This window comes from Anoplopoma fimbria, chromosome 13 (assembly GCF_027596085.1).
Source record: "Anoplopoma fimbria isolate UVic2021 breed Golden Eagle Sablefish chromosome 13, Afim_UVic_2022, whole genome shotgun sequence".
Taxonomy (NCBI): domain Eukaryota; kingdom Metazoa; phylum Chordata; class Actinopteri; order Perciformes; family Anoplopomatidae; genus Anoplopoma; species Anoplopoma fimbria.
Genome location: NC_072461.1, coordinates 26,542,498 through 26,563,367, shown reverse-complemented (window position 1 = coordinate 26,563,367; position 20,870 = coordinate 26,542,498). Strand labels below are relative to the sequence as shown.

Genomic DNA, 20,870 nt, shown 5'->3' with positions numbered 1-20,870 from the left:
CTCCGGGGAGAAGTTTCAGCGGCAGAAGACATGACACATGCGTGAGTGTGGAGGATGAAAACGTCCAAACTGGAAGGTTTCCTGATGAGACACAGACGGCTGCTGTGTTAGCCCGCCTGCACACACTCACACACGGGGAGAGAGAGAGGGAAGAGCTCGTTAGCCGCTAAAAGCTAACCGCAGCTAGCGAGCTAACGCGGCAGCGCGGCGCGGTGGGCGAAGCTAGCGGCGCCGAAAGCGACGTTTGGGAGTTAGCCGCCGCTGCTAACGAGCTAGCACAGTGAGGAGGAACCTGTGAGGCTTTTTATTTGTTTGTTTGTTTGTTTGTTTGTTTGTGCAGGTGGTGGATACACACACACACACACACACACACACATGGAGGGATTATTTACTGCATGGTTGTGTGTGTGTGCATGCTAGCTGTTAGCCACATGAGCTAACATCACATTGTTGTTGTTGTTGTTTTTGTTTTTGCATGTTTTTTTCAACCCATAACGCATGCATATGAACTGTCCCTGCAGGAGAAGCATCTGTGGAGCATGCATGAGGAACAAACACTGCAGATGAGAAGATAAAGAGGACACACAAGTGACATTGAGCTGTGTTTGTGTGTGTGTGTGAAACAACAGGGTGTTGACATTTGAGAGGACCAAAAAAGCTGCAGGATGAAGAAGTTCTCCAGGATGCCGAAGTCTGAGAGTGGAGGGCTCGGAGGAGGGGCGTCCGGGTCCGGGTCTGGAGTCAGCAGCTACTTGGGGAGAGTGTTTGCAATCGGCCGGTATCAAGTCACCGTGGATGAGCTCATTGCAGAGGGTATGTGGCATATGTTACTGTGTGTGTGTGTTGTGTTTTCTCCCATTAAACCACACTGGTATTCACTGGGACACACCCGTCCTCCTCCTCCAGACACAAACCCCTCCACTCCCCTCAAACATCTGCTTATTTCCCCAAGTCACTTACATGCAGGAGTGATTTGAAATAGGTCTCCTCTTCCAGGCTTTTTTGGTGTTTTAAAGTAGGGGCACCAGGGATTTGGACCCACACACAACTTTTTTCCGCCATACAGCTGTGGTTTACATCCTGCTTCAGCTGCTTCACTGCCAGGGGGTGGATTGCCCCAAGGGTAACAAGGGTCCAAGCCTCCTCTTGTGTCAACATACAGTACCAAACTTTTGACTGGTACTGTATATATATTTATACTTTGTACTGTATATATATTTATATATATACAGTACCAGTCAAAAGTTTGGACACACCTTCTCATTCAATGGTTTTTCTTTCTTTTTCATTTTTTTCTTCCAAACTACAACTACATCCAAACTATGAAGGAACACATATGGAATTATGTGGTAAACGAACCAGAATATGTTTTATATTTTAGATTCTTCAAAGTAGTTGAATGAGAAGGTGTGTCCACACTTTTGACTGGTACTGTAGTTCGGTCTCCTCTTCCAGGCTTTTTGGTATTTTAAAGTGGGGCACCAGGGATTTGGACCATAGCTGGAATTTAAACTTGCAACTTTTTTCCGCCATACAGCTGTGGTTTACATCCTGCTTCAGCTGCTCCACTGGTATGGTGGGGGGTGTTTGTAACAAGGGTCCAAGCCTCTTGTGTCAACATACAGTACCGGTCAATTGGTGTGTGTGTGTGTGTGTGTGTAGGCCTATGTTTGGACAAGTTTGGACACACCTTCTCATTCAACTACTTTGAAGAATCTAAAATATAAAACATATTCTGGTTTGTTGAGCATTTGTTTGTTTACCACATAATTCCATATGTGTTCCTTCATAGTTTGGATGTCTTCAATATTAATCTACAATGTAGAAAAAAATAAAAGAGAAAGAAAAACCATTGAATGAGAAGGTGTGTCCAAACGTTTGACTGGTACTGTACACTATGTAAAGATTCAGCCATTAAAAAAAACATGTTCAACATGTTCATTCAAGTTCTTCTGCAGCTTGCTTTTGTTCCATGATGACTTTCTTTGAGGACATACGCAAACACTCGTTGCAGCTGTTAAAATGTACAAACGCTAGTACCTCCATAGGTTGGCTGAGAGACACGGTAGTTTTCTGTTAACACAAACCTAATTGACTTAGATGGCATACCGATTTAAAACAAGTAACAACAAAATAAATACATAATGGATGTCTTATGCAATGGCTGCATCTTCCCCCCAGAGCAGCTCCCGAGGATGTCTACAGGGTTTCTTGGAAATGTAAGACGTTTCCTTCATTGTCTGACCAAACCTTGTGTTCAAATATGTCGAAATGAGATTCCCGTCCATGTTCAGTCACACAGGCACAGAATGAGGAAGTGCTCATGAAAAAAAAACAGGTCTCACAAAACGGCTGGTTCTTTCACAAATGGTGTAATGCTTATCTAAGTGTGTTAATTAGAAACATCCTTTTGATTTAGAGAATAACGCAGCTCAGCCAATTAGACGACTAATTGGTCATGGGGGTCTTCCCCTTAACAGGAAGTGGTTAGTCATATTTTCAGGCTCATTATTACAGAGTACAGGAATGCTTATTAGTCATTACTGGAAAAGGTTAGAGAAATCTCACTCATCAAATATGCTTAAGCCTGTAATGAGCACTAGATCTTAAATGATTCATCTGCAGTACTGGGTTCTTCTGAAGAAGGCTGATAGTACTTTTATTTACATGAATTACCAAACGAGTTACTCAAGTTCTGTCTACTGTTTAAGTATGTATTTAGTCAAGGTCAGACCAAATGGTTTAAACTTGTGGGCAAAAACGTCCAGCACTACTCCTGACTGACTTTAATTGTAAAATCAAATCAAACAAAGTTAATTGGCATCATTAAATGCATTTTTTTGCGTGTGCACTATTATTGTTACTGATGCCATAATCATTCTTTGTAAGACGCTATGAATAAAGAGCACAAACTAAATGTTTCAGACATTTTTTTTGTCGCTGTCTCCTCCAGTAACAGAATGCTGTAAACATGCTGTTGATTCAAACTGTGAACCTGATCTCACTTGCCCCAAAAAACAAAACAAAACACACACACACACACACACACACACTACTCCCTGCAAGCAGTCATGAGTCTTGTGTCATCATATAATCATGTGAAGTGGTTGTGGCTGGTTTTGCTACCAGGAGCACAAGGTCACATTGTGACCTTTGCTCATCATTCTGTTCCAAAGTAAGAGCCGTGTGTCTGTGCCTGTCGGGGCTGCACACTTAATCACAACTGTCTATTTCATTTAATGCTGCATTTAAAAATAGACTGAATGTTAAATCTAAAAGTAGAATATTGTTACCCAGTTATTAAGGTGGAGTAAAAGTGCTAGGTGTCTAGTAAATAGCCATTTGGAGACTTATTCAGAGTGAAACGTAAAGCGAAATCAGGATCAAAACATGTGATGTGATGTGGGTCAGAAATCTTCTTACCCAAAGTCAGTTTTTTACTTGCCCCTATACAGAGTGTTTTGTTTATGAGCGGTTATCAAATAACAACAGTAACCATGCAAGTGAGATGCTGTTGCCTCTTATCGCAACAGCATCTCTGTTTTCCTGGAAATTTGGCGTGACCTTTGAAAAGAAACGCCACCGTTTTATCTGTACCGGCTGTCTTGCGGCAAATTGTGCAATACCTCCGAAAAGATAATTTATATACTTGCAAGTGCCAGATCAGTACTGCACATGTGCGACTCTCGACAGAGATGAGAAGGAAGCAAGACTAGCTACTTTCATCATCAGCTCGGGGGGGAAAAAGTTTAATTCTTTTTTACAACTTGCCATATCAGCTAGATTTACTTGCCCGAGGTGGCATTTGAATTGCCCCAGGCAATCTGGCAATCCTTATTGTTGAGCCCTGTATTTTTCCGAAGTGTAAGAATGGAGAAATTACAAAAAAAAGGTGCATTAAGTTGAATTTAATTAGTATTTTCTTCAGTGATTCAGTACAGAATTCAGTACAAACATTGATTTATTTTACAGGCTGGAGGCATTTGTACTCTAGTCTACTGTATGTGTTGTTTAAAAAAAACAAAAACTTGCTTAAGTAGAAATAAAATGACAAAATACTCCAAAAACTACCAGTAGACAAAAGCTACTCTCTTACAGTAACCATAGCAAATCAATAAATCGCTTCCACAGCTTCACTTGCACTCATGATGTCAATACACACTTAAATGAGCATGCTTGAGGATGCTGTCATAAATGTAGCACTCTATAAGGAGTGGAGTACTTTTCTGTTTCCGTCAGCGTCTGTCCCATGTGCTGCCCATTCAGCAACACAGGACTGCTGCTAACTCTTTTCTGAGGTTTTTGGGGGTTGTGGCTGGAACCACTTGGCAGGTGACCAGCCATCATTTGCAGGGTCCTGTTCTATTTAAAGACCTACTTTGCTGGAAAAGTGGTAAATGTGTCAAGGTTAATATTTGGGATTTACCTGCCATCGTGGCCCAGAGACCACCAGGCATGCTTCAAAACGGCTATATTTAAACTTCTGTGGTGTTTTCTCTTTGTCAAGATGAGAGTGGCGTGTAGTTTCAGATGCACAGTCAGTAACTTCCATTAATAACCCTGCTGATGCACGTTCCAGTTGTTTTGAGCCGTAGTTAGAAGTGACAGCTTAATCTGAATTTACTGCAGAAGTCTGCCATACTGTGAGGGTTTATGTGTAAAGTGAAACCAGGCTGTTCTGATGGCAGCAGTTCCTCCTTGTAAAGAAGCTTTACGTGACAAAACCAGCTGAGGCAAAACCACCGTACTGATGCTCATCTTGATACATTTCTTCCTGTGTTCTTACCCGTATTGGATACCAGATAAAGCAGATTGTGTCATCAAGTTTCCTGTCTATATGTTCATAAAAAGGCTCATCTCCTACACTCTTATTCAACTGTTATCCAGCAGCTTTGCCAGTTTAACGAAAAGCACCAGATTCCCTTAAAGCCAAATGGAAAACTGTAGTTCTCTGGGGAAGAAAAAGCTGCTGTTAACATGTTAGTGTTAATGATTAGGTATCTCCACCAAATGTATTCCAAATGAGACATTTGTCAAGCTCAAAAGTCCTCTTGATGCCGTGTGGTTAGCTATTTCTTTTCTTTTCCGTGACATATCTGCAGAGGTTGACAGTTCCTTCATTGAGGAGGAACATAGTCATTTCCCCCGTTCCCCTTTAGCCTCTGTGGTTTCTCCTGAGCGCTATCTGCTGCTGTCTCCAAGAGGAACACAGAAATGACATGAAGCAACAGGATGCATCTGTGAGCATGTCACCCTTTTTCTCCACTTACCACCTTTTTCGTTTTGGGGTTCTTCCTCAAGGTCTAGAAGTTAAGGAAATTAGTGGAAACGAATGTGATAAATGGTCGGGTTGGAAATTCCTCAAATTTCCCGGCAGTTTGGCGACATCGTAGTAGACACACCCTCACTGTTGTTTTTTTTTATATATAGTGATATTTACAGCATACCAGATACCTATTTATTATTTTCCTCAGTCATAAGTCTGGAAAATAATTCTGTCTTAGAGCCCTGCTCACCAACACACAGTTGCCAGTTTAATAGGTATACCTTTCTAAAACTAATGCAGTCTGATCCAACAGTCCTGCAATAAATCTCCATGAAGGTCTTAATACGTTGTTGTTGTTGTTGTTGTTGAAACTGTTTTGTTGTGATCATTCTGAAGGACGTAGTTTGCAGTGCTGCTCAGATTCTTTGCTTTTAATCAGAGAGGTATTTCTGCAAACCAAAGTTTGGTCAGGGATGGTTCAAACAAACACAGGACTTTCACCCAGGAGACTGATGTTCATGTCCCGTGTAAAATCAAGTCAATGTTGACTTATTTTACCTTTTTTAGTTTTGTTACATAACGTACGTACTTTACTAGCACCAGTTAGGGTTAGCCTGAACAGTTTGTTTTGTCGTGTAAGTAAACATAAAAAAGCAAAGTAAAACTACATGGAAGTTTATTTTAAGAGACTTAATGCATGCAAAGCCTCTTGGTGTGAACAAAAACTGAACAATATAACCATCATAAAGGGAGGATTTATTGCAGGACTGTCATATTAAACTACTTTATTGCATCTGTTAAAAGGCTTCTGTCTCTCAGATGAAACTGATTTATTTTTATTAGTTTTTTAAAAGTGAAAACATTTCTATTTGTTTTATTTAGATCGCTTGAAGCCACTGTTCTAGAAGACAGAAAATCTGTTCCCAAACGGACCGCTCTGCACCTGCAGTCTGAATATTGAATCAATATCTAATTTGCTGAACAGCCGCTAAGCATTAAACCAGATAACTGCCTGTGGAACATGTCTTGTTGTCAGCTTAACTTGCATAATAGCCCTTATGTCACAGTTATTTATTCACCAGACCACGACTTGCATGACTGCTGTGCCTGCACCTCTCTGTAGGTACGAGGCAAACGGCTCATGTTTGCGTGTTGGTTAATTCTTGTTTAAAACGTCCGTGTCTTACAGTCTAATCGACGGGAAGACTTTTGGTCCAGCGCTTTCACTTCCTATGCAGTTTTACACGCATGTTAACAGCAAGGTTATTATTCATCGCTGCCTCGTCTTATTAGGGTCACCTCCGTCTTCTGAGGGTGAGAGATCCGCAGACTCTGTGCTTCATCGTGACTAACTAGTGTCTAGTCATGCATCGCTGTAACCCTCTTCTTATAGATGCTTTAACTCTCAGCTGACCGGTCCTCTTGGGTCACACGCCTGTCACAAAACTGTAAACATGCTGACTTCACATTGCTGTCAGCTGAATTCTGTAGCATTCACACTGTGTTTTTTAAAATAATGGCGTTCTGTAAGTTGCAGGCTGAAGAGATGAGGGCAGTGTGTTGGACCTTCAGCCTTAGTCGCGATGGCTCCCTGACCACGACAAGCCAAAGATCACGTAAACAGTAGAAAAGCAAACACCGTTTCCATGCAAACGGCTGCTGTGTTCACTCTGGACATGTGGACATTTATCACTTTGTCCTTTTCACACTTGTGATCTGTAAAATTCCATATACATTCACCAAACTGTTTCCCCCCCCCCTCTCACTACTAGAAATTCACAGAAGCTATTCATCAATGCAAGTGCAAGTTTACACTTGAAACACGTATGTTTGATAAGCTCTTTGTTGTGAAATTTCTACAGCAGTGTTTGCTTTGTTACAGAGCATAATACATGAAAGCCAAAGCCAAACGTTGAGTAAATACACTGTAGATATCTTCAGCCATTTTTGGTCCGTCACAGTTTTGATAAAAGAAACAGCAGTCGGCTTCGGGCTGAGTGATATAGTATCATAGTATGAATAACAATGTTTTTTCAGATATGGCGCAACATATTTCCTCATTTGGTATTTTTATAATGTCGTCTAAGGTCACTATCTTACTCTCCCCTGGTTCAGACGGAAAACAATATTGTGTTAAAGAAACATAAGAGACAAGATTTTACAACTCTGAAAACGTTCCTCCGTAGCCACGGTTGTGTCTTAACCCTCGGAACCCTTAAACCTTCTGCCGGGATGGAAAATCATCTTTTCTTTATACAATTGCCAAAACCACACCGTTTGTCACAGTTAGAAGCTGTCAAAAACATCAATATAGTCAGATTATCATCTTTCCAGCGGTCCTTGAACACATCATGTGTGTCAGACGCTTCCGTCAGAAAAAAGCAACCAAACTAACCTTAAAATTGTGATATTTCAAGACTTGACAGACTTGATTTTTGATGACACTGCAAAGTAAGTAAATATAACTATGAATAACTATTTGATTATCACCCATCATCATGTTGGGAAGGTCTTTTGCAAACATCAAAATGCTTTTGATTTGACCACATACACCAATAACATTGCAATTTGATTGAAACAAGTGCAGGTGCAATATCTTTCCTAGTCACTGGCCATCAATCATTGCAGTGCAGGTCAGAGCGTTCCTTTTCATAATGTTTATTTTGTTTTGAATGACCTATTTGATCCTCCCTCTCTGCCAGGGGAGGGAGGGAGGGGGAAGGGGGGGGGGGGGTGAGAATGCATCCCATCCCATCTACATTATTAGCATACTGTACTGGTGATGAATAGGCGCATTGTGCCCTTGTGTTGTCTTATTCCAACACCCTAGAAAGAATGCTGGTACGACGCGGCGCTCGTTCCCGTGACGGCCATGGCTCTCTTTGTGCTTGCTCATTGAGGCCTTGTGTTAGTCGGCCTCTCTGCGTTGCTGGCCCCCTCCCCTCTTTTGTAAAAAAAAAAAACTGCAAATGAATTATTTTATCCCGATCCGAGGAGGAGCGTCGAGCCAAACGTGGGAGTGAACTCGGGTCACATAGAGACCGCCAAAACAGAAGGACATTGATGTGGAAGTGACGGCTCGTTGTCTTTGATCAGTGTGTTTTCAAATTGTGGATTCATCAGCACTCCATATTTGACATACATGTATAATCAGGATTCAATATTTAAACAGTGAATGCAGCATGATTCAGATCAAATACAGCAGTGCACAGTGACCGGGATATCGCTTCGTGTTTTCCTTGAAATAAATATTTGGTTGTAGTGACCTTTTGGATGAGGACAACTTTTATGAATGAGCTCGCAGATCTTTTAGTTGTACTTTGTTCAGAGGTTTGTCTGAGAATAATGATTGGTGTACTGCAGATTTGTATGCGTTGTTTCTAAATCCACTCTGGCATTGTGCCTCCCTCACTACGATAAACAGAGGAGTGTCTTCTTCTAACTCATCCTAATGTCCAAAGTTTTTGTTTTCTTTTGGACAGGAAGTTCTTTTCTGTCCTGCCAGTTTCTTCAGCACTTAATTGTCAATCAGTCAGCGGTTTTGATGTCAACGTGGCAATGATTACTCTGATAACCAAAAGATAAATGTCGTCTGAGATAAAGAATGAATTATAAAGCTATAAAGTTTATATATTGTACAGACTAATTATTAATAAGCTGTCATGACTTGTGTATGAAAGTTCCTGGTTTGCCCGTAGTCAAAGCCAGCTCTCTGTAGAGACTAAGTACAGGTTGGAAACTGATCATCAGGCTTATGTGACTCCAGCATGACTACACTTGATTCGACGGCAAGTCAGAGGTGATGAATGATTGCCTCACTTTTAACAACTGTAGTCACCGTAAACAAGTTGTTGCCGACATGTCACTCCAGTCTGCAGGAGAAATATGGAATCTGAAAAACATTTGGGTATGTTATACTTCTGATCTTTTTGTTGTTTTTAATAAAAAAAACAACAGCATCTACCACAATCAAATGAAATAATGTAATGTCTTATTGTTGTCTTGCATTGCGTATTTAGTTTCTCACGAGAACCGATACTTGGGTACCGTCTTGGCTCGAGACTTACTTTGTCCTGTTGTCCGGAGATGGATAATAAATGTCCCTGATAATGCTACGTTGTGAACAACAAATGCGTGTTGAAATCGACAGGAGAGCTGATACAACGGTTGCATTGAGATACAACATGATGCGTCAAACTATATTCAGTAAAAATAAATATTGGGCAAAGGTACATTTCTACATTGTCATCATTTCAAATATAAACTTGTAAAATTTTGTTTTTGGACAGAACCTTTAGGCGGATCATCAGATATTGATAATAAATGACCAAAAAACACCATGCAATCGTTAGTAAAAGACTGCATGCTGAAGTACATTGGATTTGTGGTATGGACTTCTCAATTTCTGGAATGTTTAAATTGCTAGTCTTGAAGCAGATTGTGAGCTTGTTGGATCGTGTACGCACAAATACAAAATCATCAAATGTTATTTACTATTGCAAGATTTATTGTTGCTATGGGATGCAAAAGTTTGTTGAGTTGGTTGTAAAACACATTTCTTTCTCGGTGTATTGTCAAGTCAGAGCAACAAAAAGAGGGAGTTTATGTTACGTTTGCTTCTAGATTTCAGTTTATACATGATACACCGTCATAAAGTATCCTCAGGACATGAACATAGTCATTATCAGGCCTTAATTCGGCTTCATCCTTGTCAGTCAACAATCCACACCTGGTGTGCATCCGACAGAGCAGGTGCGTCAAAGTTTAAATCTACACGTAAAAGACATCAAACTGCTGCAGTGTTACCTGCAGCCTAAAATTATACTTGCTGTTTGAAGTGTGAAGAATTTATAGTGCTTAAAAAAAAAGCTCTACCTGTAGACTTTCCCACCACCACAGCACCATTAGAGAGGCTTTTTTTGTTGAAGGTTTCACATATTGTCATGTTTACTTCAGATACAAAGTGGTAAAGCTGAACAATTTATTGTTTTTATATCGAAATTGTTATTTCAAAAATTGCAGCTTTCAAATTGTAGAACTAATTACACATTCTTTTCCCAGAATCCTAACAAGCTGTAAAAAAAAAAAAAAAAAAAAAAAAAAGGTTAACTCGAACTGCTCTATGTTGACTTTAGAAACTCGGCCAGAGGGCGAACCGCAGACTGGCCCCAGCAGACTGGCCCCAGCAGACTGGCCCCAGCAGACTAATCAGTTTTTTGTTGACGTTTGCGTCGCTTCTTTTGTTTAATTTAGGATTCATGTAAGCTATGGGCCCTCAGCATTCTCCTCTACTTACCTTACGCAGCCACTAAAACCCTGATGTTTAGTCTGACCTGTCAACATCGGGCAAAATTTGAATCATTTTATAGTCTGACCTACACAGACACCAGCACATTAGTGTGATTGCGGTCATTCTATTGACAAACTGTTTTTCATAGCAGTCTGGCAGCATCCTAAATCAAGCCCCGACCTTTCTCAGAGGATTGGTAGATGTTGTTGCTCAAGGTTTGTGTCTTTTCCAGTGTTTTCCCCACTAAAATACCAAAGTTGCACTTGTACCTTGTTCTCATTGACCTTTTTTGACCACTAGACTGTTTAGTTTACCTTGTATCCCGTCTAAAGTAATGCAAATAAACCTTAATACATTAATGAACATTAATGAGCATTCATGTCAGAAAATGCATTGCATCTTGCAAAGAGCCCTCCCTCCTTCTTTCTTGTTTTTGCTTCCATGTCATGATGGTGTTAAACTTGGACACACGACTGACCCCGTTGTCATGTTTTCACCCTCTTGTATCCTTTTCATCCAGCAGCATCTCTGTCTCTCTCCTGATTTCATCCTAAAGCCTCCCAAGCACAGCCACTTGTGTCTGTCAGTTCAGTTGTAAACACTGTTGAGGTAAGATGTGTGAGAGCCGACTGCCAGAACCTTCCAGCTCACTTCAGCTCAGGATGAAAAAAAACAAAACCTGCACACTTAAACGCTGCACCTCCTCGTGTTACCTTTTATGGACTTGCTCTTCAGAAATACTTGTTCATATGTCTGTTGAAGTGCTTTTTGCATCCTTCACCTGAGGTTGAAATTAGATTGATTTCAGCTCAGGCCCTCCGTGCTTAACTCATAGGCCAAAGTGGAAGGATGAAAGCTGAATTAAGAGGGAGCTGGAGTTCAGGTTTACAGTTTTGTGTCTGCAGTGGTGTTTTCAGAATGGAGGTGTGTGTGTGTGTGTGTGTGTTATGGGCCGATGGGAGAGTTGGATTTCTGGTGGTTAAAGCACAGCTGACAGGGCATTCATTACTCAAAGTCCTTCTTTTGGCTTTTCTTTATTTAAAACCCAAAACTGCAAGTGGTGCTTTGATGTTTCATTTTCTTTTGGCTCTTTCCAATGTGTTTCTTCATGAGACAGGATTTGTTTGTTGTCATGAACCCATGTTTCTTTTTTGGGACTCTTGAGATCATTGGTCACCAGTGAGGTTTTGACTGATACGTTGGACTGAGACTGACTTTAAAATGCCTCGACAGCAGTGAGACATAATCTATTCAGTCAGTTTGTCTGTCCAACCTTTTGATCTAGATAGTTTAAACAATTACTAGCAACATTGTGGATGAAGAGAGGATGATTCTGAACGATTGTGGTAACCGACATTCACCATTAACCATTCATTTAGCACCAGAATACTTTATAGAAAATGATATTACCAAAGTAATTAATAGCTGCAGCCCTAATCATCCCCCCGCCCCCAGATGTTTGACCATTTGCCAGATTGCAGTATCCAGCTGTTTTTCCCCTCTGAATGCATCTTTCATTCATTTAGTCCAGTACGCCTGCAGCATCCCACTATCTCCTCTGTGTTTTGGCAGACGGCCACTCTCACCTCTAAAAGTTTAAAAATATCTGACCTACAAGAACCTCGGTTATCTCCTTGCTGGCCATGCATATTCGACAGGAAGGGAACTTAAGAGACAGTGTTTGTAGGTAAATGATGGTAAAAGGATGAGAAACACATTAATTGAGCTGAATGCAATGCTTTCTTTATTTATGTTCAATACCAAAACCTTGACATGTATAGGAATTGACTTGCTATACAGTTTGAATCAGAATTTGTCCATTTTCAAAGATTTCTTCATACATCCTCAAACCAAAGCAGGATTTTGTCTTTGAAAGGTCCAGAGAAGATGACAGGGCGGTGTGCAGCAAGGAAAAAGGCTCACAGAGTGCAGAATCTCTCAACTGCACGCTAAAAGCAAGTGCATGCCTATTTTTAGGGCTGACAACCTGTGCCACTGATGCTTTTGTGAATGCTGCTTCAGTTTGACTTCGGATGACTCGAGAGAAACGGACTAGGCAGTGTTTTTAACGGATAGTTGTTAGCCTAAAGTGGGTTATAAGGGCTTGATGTTTGCAAGCAGTCCAGTCTAGATGGAGACTCACAATTTCCAAAACCCTTTTGAGATGGTTAAGGAATGGAATTGACCTTGAATGGTTGTGTAGGCATTGATCTCAAAAGATTAAGTGTTAGGCACTGACCTCGAATGGTTAAGATCAGACATTGACCTCAAATGCATAAGATTTGGCATTGACCTCCAATAGTTTAGATTTGGCATTGGTCTCAGATGGGGTGATATTTGGCATTGACCCCGAATGGTTGAGTTATTGACCTTGAATGGTTGAGGTAAGGCATTGACCTTAAACGTTGGATGTTAGTGGTTGACCTTGAATGGTCGATGTTTGGATAAGTAGTTGGGCAGCAAGTCTCATGAGAGTCTTTGCAATTGTTCGGTCATATCTAGTTACAATCTTTAGATATGACCTTTGCAAACTGAAAAGTATGTCAGTGCCTGCAGAACGTGTGAAATCACAAGTTGGATGGTCTATGATGGATTTTTAGAATGTAAAATGACATGTTTTCATGCACATTATGAAACGTATGCTGGTGATTGCCTTTGTTTTCACGTCCACCGGCTTGTTGTTGCTCCAATTTCACAGTATGTTTGGTCACAAAATTAACCAGCAAAAGAACAAAATTCCTTCCCACATTAGTGAGTTTAATACCAAATCTCAGAGGATTTGCTGAAGCGCCGGGGATCATGAAGTCATTTTTGGTAATTAGTGAGAGCAGCTGGCACAGCATGGCAAACTGGCCAGACCTTGAAATCCATTTCCTACATTTATTGTGGAAAATTCGCACCTGTTAGTATGAAGAATACTAGTGGAATTTATGATGACTTTAGTATTCTTTAGTTGTAACACTTGTTTTGATGCCAACACTCTTACTGAATGTTGCAAAGGATAAGATAAAAGAAGAAGTGACAGGACATCTAAACTTTTATATTCATCAATTAATGTTGTCTTTTAGCACATGTTAAATATTTGCAATGTTCCTGAATGTTACCCTGCTTTACTGTCACTGAAGCTTCAAAATATCCAGTAACATACTCACTAAGTATTCCACCTTATTCATTTAAGTTTAGTGGACATGTTTTTGGTTTGTTTTTAAGAGAGAACCCAAAAGAGGATCCCTGGCCAAGTAAAGTTTTTATGAAATAACACACATTCAGAGGAAGTTGGGGACATAGTCCAAAGGGAGATTTGTAGGCTAAAGGAGGCTCAAAAAAAACGTGAATTGTTTCGCAAAGTGCAAATCTGACTTTTCACCTGATTTCTTATAATTTCTAGAATAACAATTTCATCATTATTTCATGGGAAAATCCAACACTAGTATTCAGATAACCTGTTTCTTCAGGCAAGCTAAAATGAGATGAAAATGATTTCTATCAAACTTTTTTTTTATTGTCGTGCAACCCAACTTTAAGTTGATTAAAGCTAGTAACATCTTCTCATCAAGCTCTACAACTGTGAGGACTTGTAGAGGAGGTGTTGTGGGTTCATGTTAGGGGATGGGGGCCTCCAGGAGGAAATGCCTAAGCCTGCTCTAAAATAAATGGTATTCTCTGCTCTTAAAAGGCAGCTCTACAGCTGAAGGAGGCACTTTGAATAGAACAACATTCTCAGTTTGTTTCTTTTTAACAAGCTAAGACGTCACGCTAACCTTAAGTACAAAGCTGAAGGGTCTGAAATGAGTGAACCAACAGGCAGAAGGAGAGATGTGAGCAGAAAGTCTGTCGGTCAGAGAGCGGACTGTTATCACAGATGACATCATGCTTCCGAGGAAGAACATCTGTTTCTGGTGCTTAGGCAGAAACTTTAAACCTATATCATCTCTGTTCGCTGCGTGTTACTCAATCCTCTAATCCTCACTTGTTGAGACACTTCTCTGCCACTTTTGAAGTTTTGTTTTTTTCTTTTCTTGTCTATATCACATGCTGAGTATCTGTTTCGCAAAGGGCTGTTCAGATCCTCTTTCAAGCCTCTTCCACAGGCTGTCATGTGGGCCGCCTGTCACTGTCCCAGTTAGTCAGGCTTTTCCAGTGATGTCAGGGTCCCTAGTGCTTGATGCACGGTCGGGGGAAAGTGATCCAGTAATTACAGCCCTGGTTCAGTACCAGGCTGTAGTGTCAGTACCCCCCCATCCTTTCTTCTTGGCCTGATGGATTCTGGGGTTTTCCCTCCCAACTGTCACCAACAACTGACCATGTCCTCACGGTGAAATGCGTCCGTCTCCTCTCCACAGTGCAGCCAGCTAATGGACAAGCAGGAGGGGGGGGTACAATAACGGTGAGATGTGACTAATGGGCCCTGAGAGCCAGAGTTAGACATGCCCATCAGCAATGCTTTAACACTCTGAAAGGATTCAGTTGCACTTCTGAGAACCTCGCTGTGCTGTATTATCAGTCTATGTAACTTAAACTTGGAGCAAATCATCTTCTGATACTTTTCTACCCATGTGTCACTCTTAAAATCTGTGTGTTTAAAGTTTTCTGAAGAGATGTGAGAACATGAGAAAGCGGATGATTCATGAAATATGTAAGAAATATGCAGGTTTGAACTTATTCTTAAATGAGCTTTAGCCTCTTGGCTCTTGGTGTTGAGATTCAATAGTTCTGTAGTAGCATAACCTTATTTGATATTGCTAATAATTCAGGGCTCAAGTTTTAAAAGTGGTTGCTAGGCTGGTAAAAAGGCATCAGTTTTTTGATTGCCAAAACTGACAATATGGTTGCCTATGCTGTCAAACTTTAGCCTAATAACAAAAAAGAGACTTAAAAGAATAAAAGTGCAGCTCAAAGATTCTGGGATACTTTACCTTTTTTTTTTCTGTTCAGGTTCATCTGGTTCTTTTGTCCGTTAAACCCATTTACACATTTGTTTGTGCTGTCGATGGTCGAGTTGAACTTTTCACCCCACAGTATATCAACTTTTTGTATTTGTTTCACCATTGTCTCGGGAACACAAGCCTGTGCGCACACGAGTAAACACGGCAACACATGTGCAGCGACGTGGCGTGCAGCGTTGCCTGGCTCCTGATCTGACAATAACTGTGCAATATTCAAATGAATGGGTTGCCAGTTTCTTACTTTTGAGCCCTTCAACAAAGAGAGATTAATTATTGATCATTATTTGTTGAAACAGTTCACCATCTTGCTGTAAGGAGGTGTCACATCTTTCTGAAAGTTGTCAGACAAACAGGTAGAAACACATGTAGCAAGATTACTGGGTAAATTACCCCAAAGATCAATGAGATTAAATATTTTTATTTTGTAGACTGCGTTTATACATTTTGACAAAATTCATTGATGTAGGGCTTGTTGTTATTTCCGTTTCATTTTAGCAACAGTTTGGTGGTAATAATGAGAATCTTAGTCTTTTTCTATGAGTCTGTTGAAGGTATCCGTGTGACGTAGCATGTTATTCTTTGCATCTGTGTTGTCCCTGTCGGTGAGTCATAGAGAGCTTGGTTTTGTCATTGGTTGAAGCCAGTCTCCTGTACATTGTAGGACCTTTTGTGTTGTTCAAGGATCCCTTGTTTGTCCAGGAAGTTGGTATGCCGGGCACAAAGCCCCTCTAAAGCAAATCATTCCATCCCGAGCCACTCAGGAGAATAATACTCTCAAGAGTGTACCGCTTCCGTGACTGGCATAGTCATCATGGGAGGCAACAAAAGCCCCAGGGTGGTGATATAGTGAGAGTCTGATCCTGGAGCACATGGCCTCAGTTAGTCCCAGAGCAGGCCCTCAGGCACACATGAAGTGTTTGGTAGGATGACCTGGGTTGGAGAAACCACCTCCCCTCCAGAGACACAACGCCGACGGCCATGATCGAAGAAATAGTCTGTTTCTCATGACAGACACCCAGAAGCTGGAGTTAGGGATCCTGGGAAAGATATTTTTTGTAAATTCAGTGCAAAGATGTGTAGATGTATATTCAGTAAAGTCTATTGCACACTACTTGGTCCATCCATCTTACCGCTTATCTGGGTCAGGGTTGCGGGGAGCCAGACCTGAGAGGGGAGCGCACTGGCGAGTATCTTGTGGCGGGACATTGACACATCGCCCAAGATGGGGCCCCATCCTGTTGGCCAACCACTCGCAGAAATAGGCTTTGGGGTTGGGGGCATTGCGAAAGGCAGAGAGAACCTAGGCATTGCAGACTTTTGCAGGGTTCGAAAACAAATCTTGACATTGTATTTCCTAGTGTGTGTGTGTTGGGGCTCCTTGGAGATGGGTTCTAGACAATTTATGTTAAAGTGTAGCTCTTAGTTCTGTTTTTGTGCGACGGTTAGCTCTTTGGTATCTTGTCCACACATGCTTCCACAGCCTGCTCTCTTCAGACTTTTGGCCCTTTGCCTGAACAAATGGATTTTGCCTTGTAAAATCTGTCTTCCGGCCCTTTCAACCCCCACATCTTCTTGCCTTGAGTTTAATCTTTACTACGTCTGGATACTACACCCTTTTTTTATTTTGTCAAAGCAGTACATTAAGCTTTAGATTTTCACAAGATGACTCACGGGTTGCTTTTTTCCCTACACGGCAGGGAAATAAAGCAGACTCTTGCATCTCAAGTGATCGAGATTCAGCTTGAAGAAAGTCTTCATAAATGAGTGCATCCTGCTGTTTTTCTTTTTTTCTTTTTTAAAGGAGCTCTTTCACAAGACTATGTCATATGATTCAGTTTTTCTGGGTTTTGTGCCCTCCCACTCCCCTCAGTCTCTGGATGGCTCTGCACTCAACTGCCTCGTTGCAGGAAATCAATTTAAGACGGACCCAGCAGTTTTGAGCGACCATCAAGCTGACCTTAGCACACAGAGCCGGCCGAAGCAAATCGATTAATTAGATCCAGCAGGCGTTAACGGCTTTGGCTCTTGTACTTTGTCTTGGCCGAATTTCTATTTCAGTTTTATCTTTTTTTTTTTTTTGTAGATGTCAGCAAAATGTGACTACTGGATAGTTCCCTTACATACATGTAATTCAGTGTTTTTTCCCACTGCAAGTTTCAAGTTATTGTATTCAAATCCCAGACAAGTTTCTGTTCTGGTATTTTGTATCCTTTGCAAAGGGTTTTTGATATTATTCCCTGTTTGTTCCCCATTTCAGCGGCATCAGCATAATCTTTTATAAGCTGCTTGTCTCATCAGCAGTTTGTATTTCTTATTTTCTAGTTTTTATCATTTGTCTATATGCACCTAACCCTTCAGAATGTGACTGTCAGCAGTAGAAATGCTACTCTTTGGATCAGTGGCATCGGGATCTAAGATGTTTTCTGAAATGAGGCAAAATAGATGAATCAGAATGGACTAAACCAGAAACAGCCAAAATACATCGTCATGGTCGTTTTTCACTGACTCTATCGAATGCTCCGCTTTGCTTTATTATCAGCTGCAGGTTGTCTTTTGTCCCATTAGCTGCCTGTTTGTCCCTCTGTGCTGCAGAATGGCATCAGTCCCCTCTGCTAATCTGACAGAGGCTTCTACAGTTACTCTCACTGTTGTCAATACATACAAGCAAACACTACTCTTCAGTGTGTTTACATTAGCTTTGCCTGCCTTCTGCTTTGGCCAACTTTCGTGTCCTCCATGTTCTGTTTACTGTCCTCACGGAGACGCACAGGTTTAACCAGCATGAATTATTGCTACTTGTTTTATTTTATTTATATGTCGCGCTGTCCTCGCAACAACACTACCCCTGAGATCGGTTTTAAACGTTACGCTGATGGACTCTTCAATGAGGGCCTTTGTGTATTCACTGGTCACTTCAGCTCCACTTCTGCTCATTCCTGATCACAATCCATGCTGTTTTTTTCAGCTGACCTAAGGTAACTTGTTAGGCAACAAGAGCGCCATTGTGGATCCTTTCCTTTCTCCTATCCAGTCTGGGGAGACTTTGATGCCCACCACTCGGTGACTCAGTGGTCCCCTCCTAATGAGACCGGGGACTGTCCCATCACGGTGTTAAGGGCCCATTCACCCAGAGAGGCACACAGGACAGTGACTACAGCTACTGGCACTCCAGCTAAACATCTCGTCCCTAAAACACCAGAAACCCAACTTCCCACCAAAAACCAGTGCAATTTCAGCTTATCTCATTCTTGGAAAACCTCGCTATATTCTACAAAGCAAAAAAAGCTTAATTTGTTTAAGGATTACTCCAGTTGGAGTTGGGCCACTACAAGCTTAACAAGCTTAGCATCATGAAATGAGTCCAGTTAGCAGCTGTTATAATGTCGGCTCGTGGAGACCTTTTTATAAATCCTGGATTACACATCAGCTACATTGACTTTTAAGAGAAGATATGAGTTTGTTTTGTGTTTTTATTACTACTACTATGTACTTTGTACTTCTGTATGTGCTGCGGTTTGGTAGAGCTATCACAAAACCAGAAATTCAGAAGTCCAGTGATTTTTTTCCATCATTCCAGATCCCCAATTTGAGAGCATGGTAATTAACAAAAACAAACATTTTAGAGCAAGTGTAAGGAAGCTAAACCAGTCATAATTCCCTCTCTAGTATCTATTTCAAATTGCTGTGAAAACATCTATTTCAAACAACTGTAATTGTTAAAACAGAAGTTGTTGCCCACCACACAGCATTATCAGAGAATTCTTATTGTCCTCGGGACGGCTGGACACAATAAGTTTCAAGCCCAGATCCGTGCTGTAGACGAACGAGTATCGTCACGAATAAATTCAGAATTTTGTCCGATTTCCTACCAAAGCGTCAGTTCTCTAGGGTTGGGATCTCTAGGGTTGGGAGTTGTTAAAATCCAATCGCCCTAGTAGCACAACAGAAATTGGAAATCCGTGTGAGAAATGATGATGATTGGGGGAATAACGTTTGTAATGAAATATTCGATAAACCGTGTGTATTTAAACGTGTATTTGTGACATGGTTAACTTTAAAATGTCTTGCAATAGTGTTTAAAATGTCGGAAGTCTATTTTTCATATGTGGAAAATCAAATCTGGAGTGAGCATTGCCTAATTTATCCTTAATGGTCAATGAGAGGTTTTTCCACATAATATCCCTTAAAACCATCACCCCATAAAGTACGTTAAGTATGCTGATGTAATGCTAATGCTTGTCAAATTCTGTTTTTCCAGGAGGCTTCTCGGTGGTGTTTCTGGCTCGTACGCACAGCGGCGTCCGCTGCGCTCTCAAAAGGATGTACGTCAACAACGTCCCGGACCTGAATGTCTACAAGAGGGAGATCACTATCATGGTGAGAGCAGCTTCACAGTGTTAAGTTGTAGCTGTTAGAGATGTTATCTCCTAATCATTTTGTTGATCTCCACATTATTAGATTCTCAAGTTCTGTAACAATGTCAAACTCATTCTTGGTTTTCCTTCCAATTTTTCCCTGGCTCGAAAAATGTATTTTTCTCACTTTCTGTGCTCTTAATGTGCTCATTATCGGAAAGTTTCATGAGGGCATTCACAGTTTTCAGTTATTAAATTTAAAGACATAATTCTTGTTTGAAATGGGACACAAGCCCTCATAAAGACGCCTGCTCTCATAAAGCAAGGTGCATATAAATGGCTTCATTCCACCTTTCTAACCCGTCCTGTTTGCCAGCATTTCCAGTCTGGCAAGAACAGAAGCCGTTTTTTTTGCTGCAGGCTGGGTGATTAATAAGCACCTTTTCCGTGGACTAATACTTATGATTTATCACACCGAGCTGGCACTCGCATGATTTCGGCAAATAATAAGGTGTTTTATGTCAAAGTTAGCTATAATCATTTATTCTGTACGTCTTGGACAACAGCAGATGTCTCTATTTGAACGTTTGACCCCAGTGTGTCAGTGAACAGCTCACTCCAAACTGTTTAGCCAGCTTTGTGTGACTGTTCACTACTCCAACCCACACAGCTGACCTCAAACACTGACACAGTTCTGGCCTGTTGGGACGTGGCCTTAGGTGTGTCGGTCTTTCACAGCATACTTCTCTCTTCTCGTGCTGTCGTTAAAACGTTCGATGTACACTTTGATGCTTTAATCTGGTGAATGAATCAAGTTTGGAGGGATTAGTGGAGTTAAGTGCTCAGCATGAAGTTAGAACATTAAGAAATATAAAAAGCATTCTCACCACAAACAGTAGCTTGACTGTGAAGAGGAGAATGGACTGACAACAGCTGGATGTTTAACTTTTGGGCTGAAGTAATCACCAGCAGTTTGTTTTTTGCAAATATGGATGTGGCTTACATAGATTTAA

General features: G+C 41.0%; 1 protein-coding gene across 2 annotated transcripts in view; it reads left to right on the top strand.

Annotated features, from left to right (window-relative positions):
• Positions 1–20,870, top strand: part of bmp2k (BMP2 inducible kinase) — a 50,187-nt gene continuing 29,317 nt past the window's right edge. Inside the window, exons 1-3 of one of the 2 annotated variants that reach the window (XM_054611770.1) lie at positions 1–294; positions 630–813; positions 19,761–19,879. In XM_054611770.1, coding sequence (XP_054467745.1) covers positions 666–813; positions 19,761–19,879 — 267 coding nt within the window. In that variant the 5' untranslated portion in view covers positions 1–294; positions 630–665. The remainder of the gene's footprint in view (positions 295–629; positions 814–19,760; positions 19,880–20,870) is intronic. The other variant, XM_054611771.1, reaches the window with a different exon arrangement.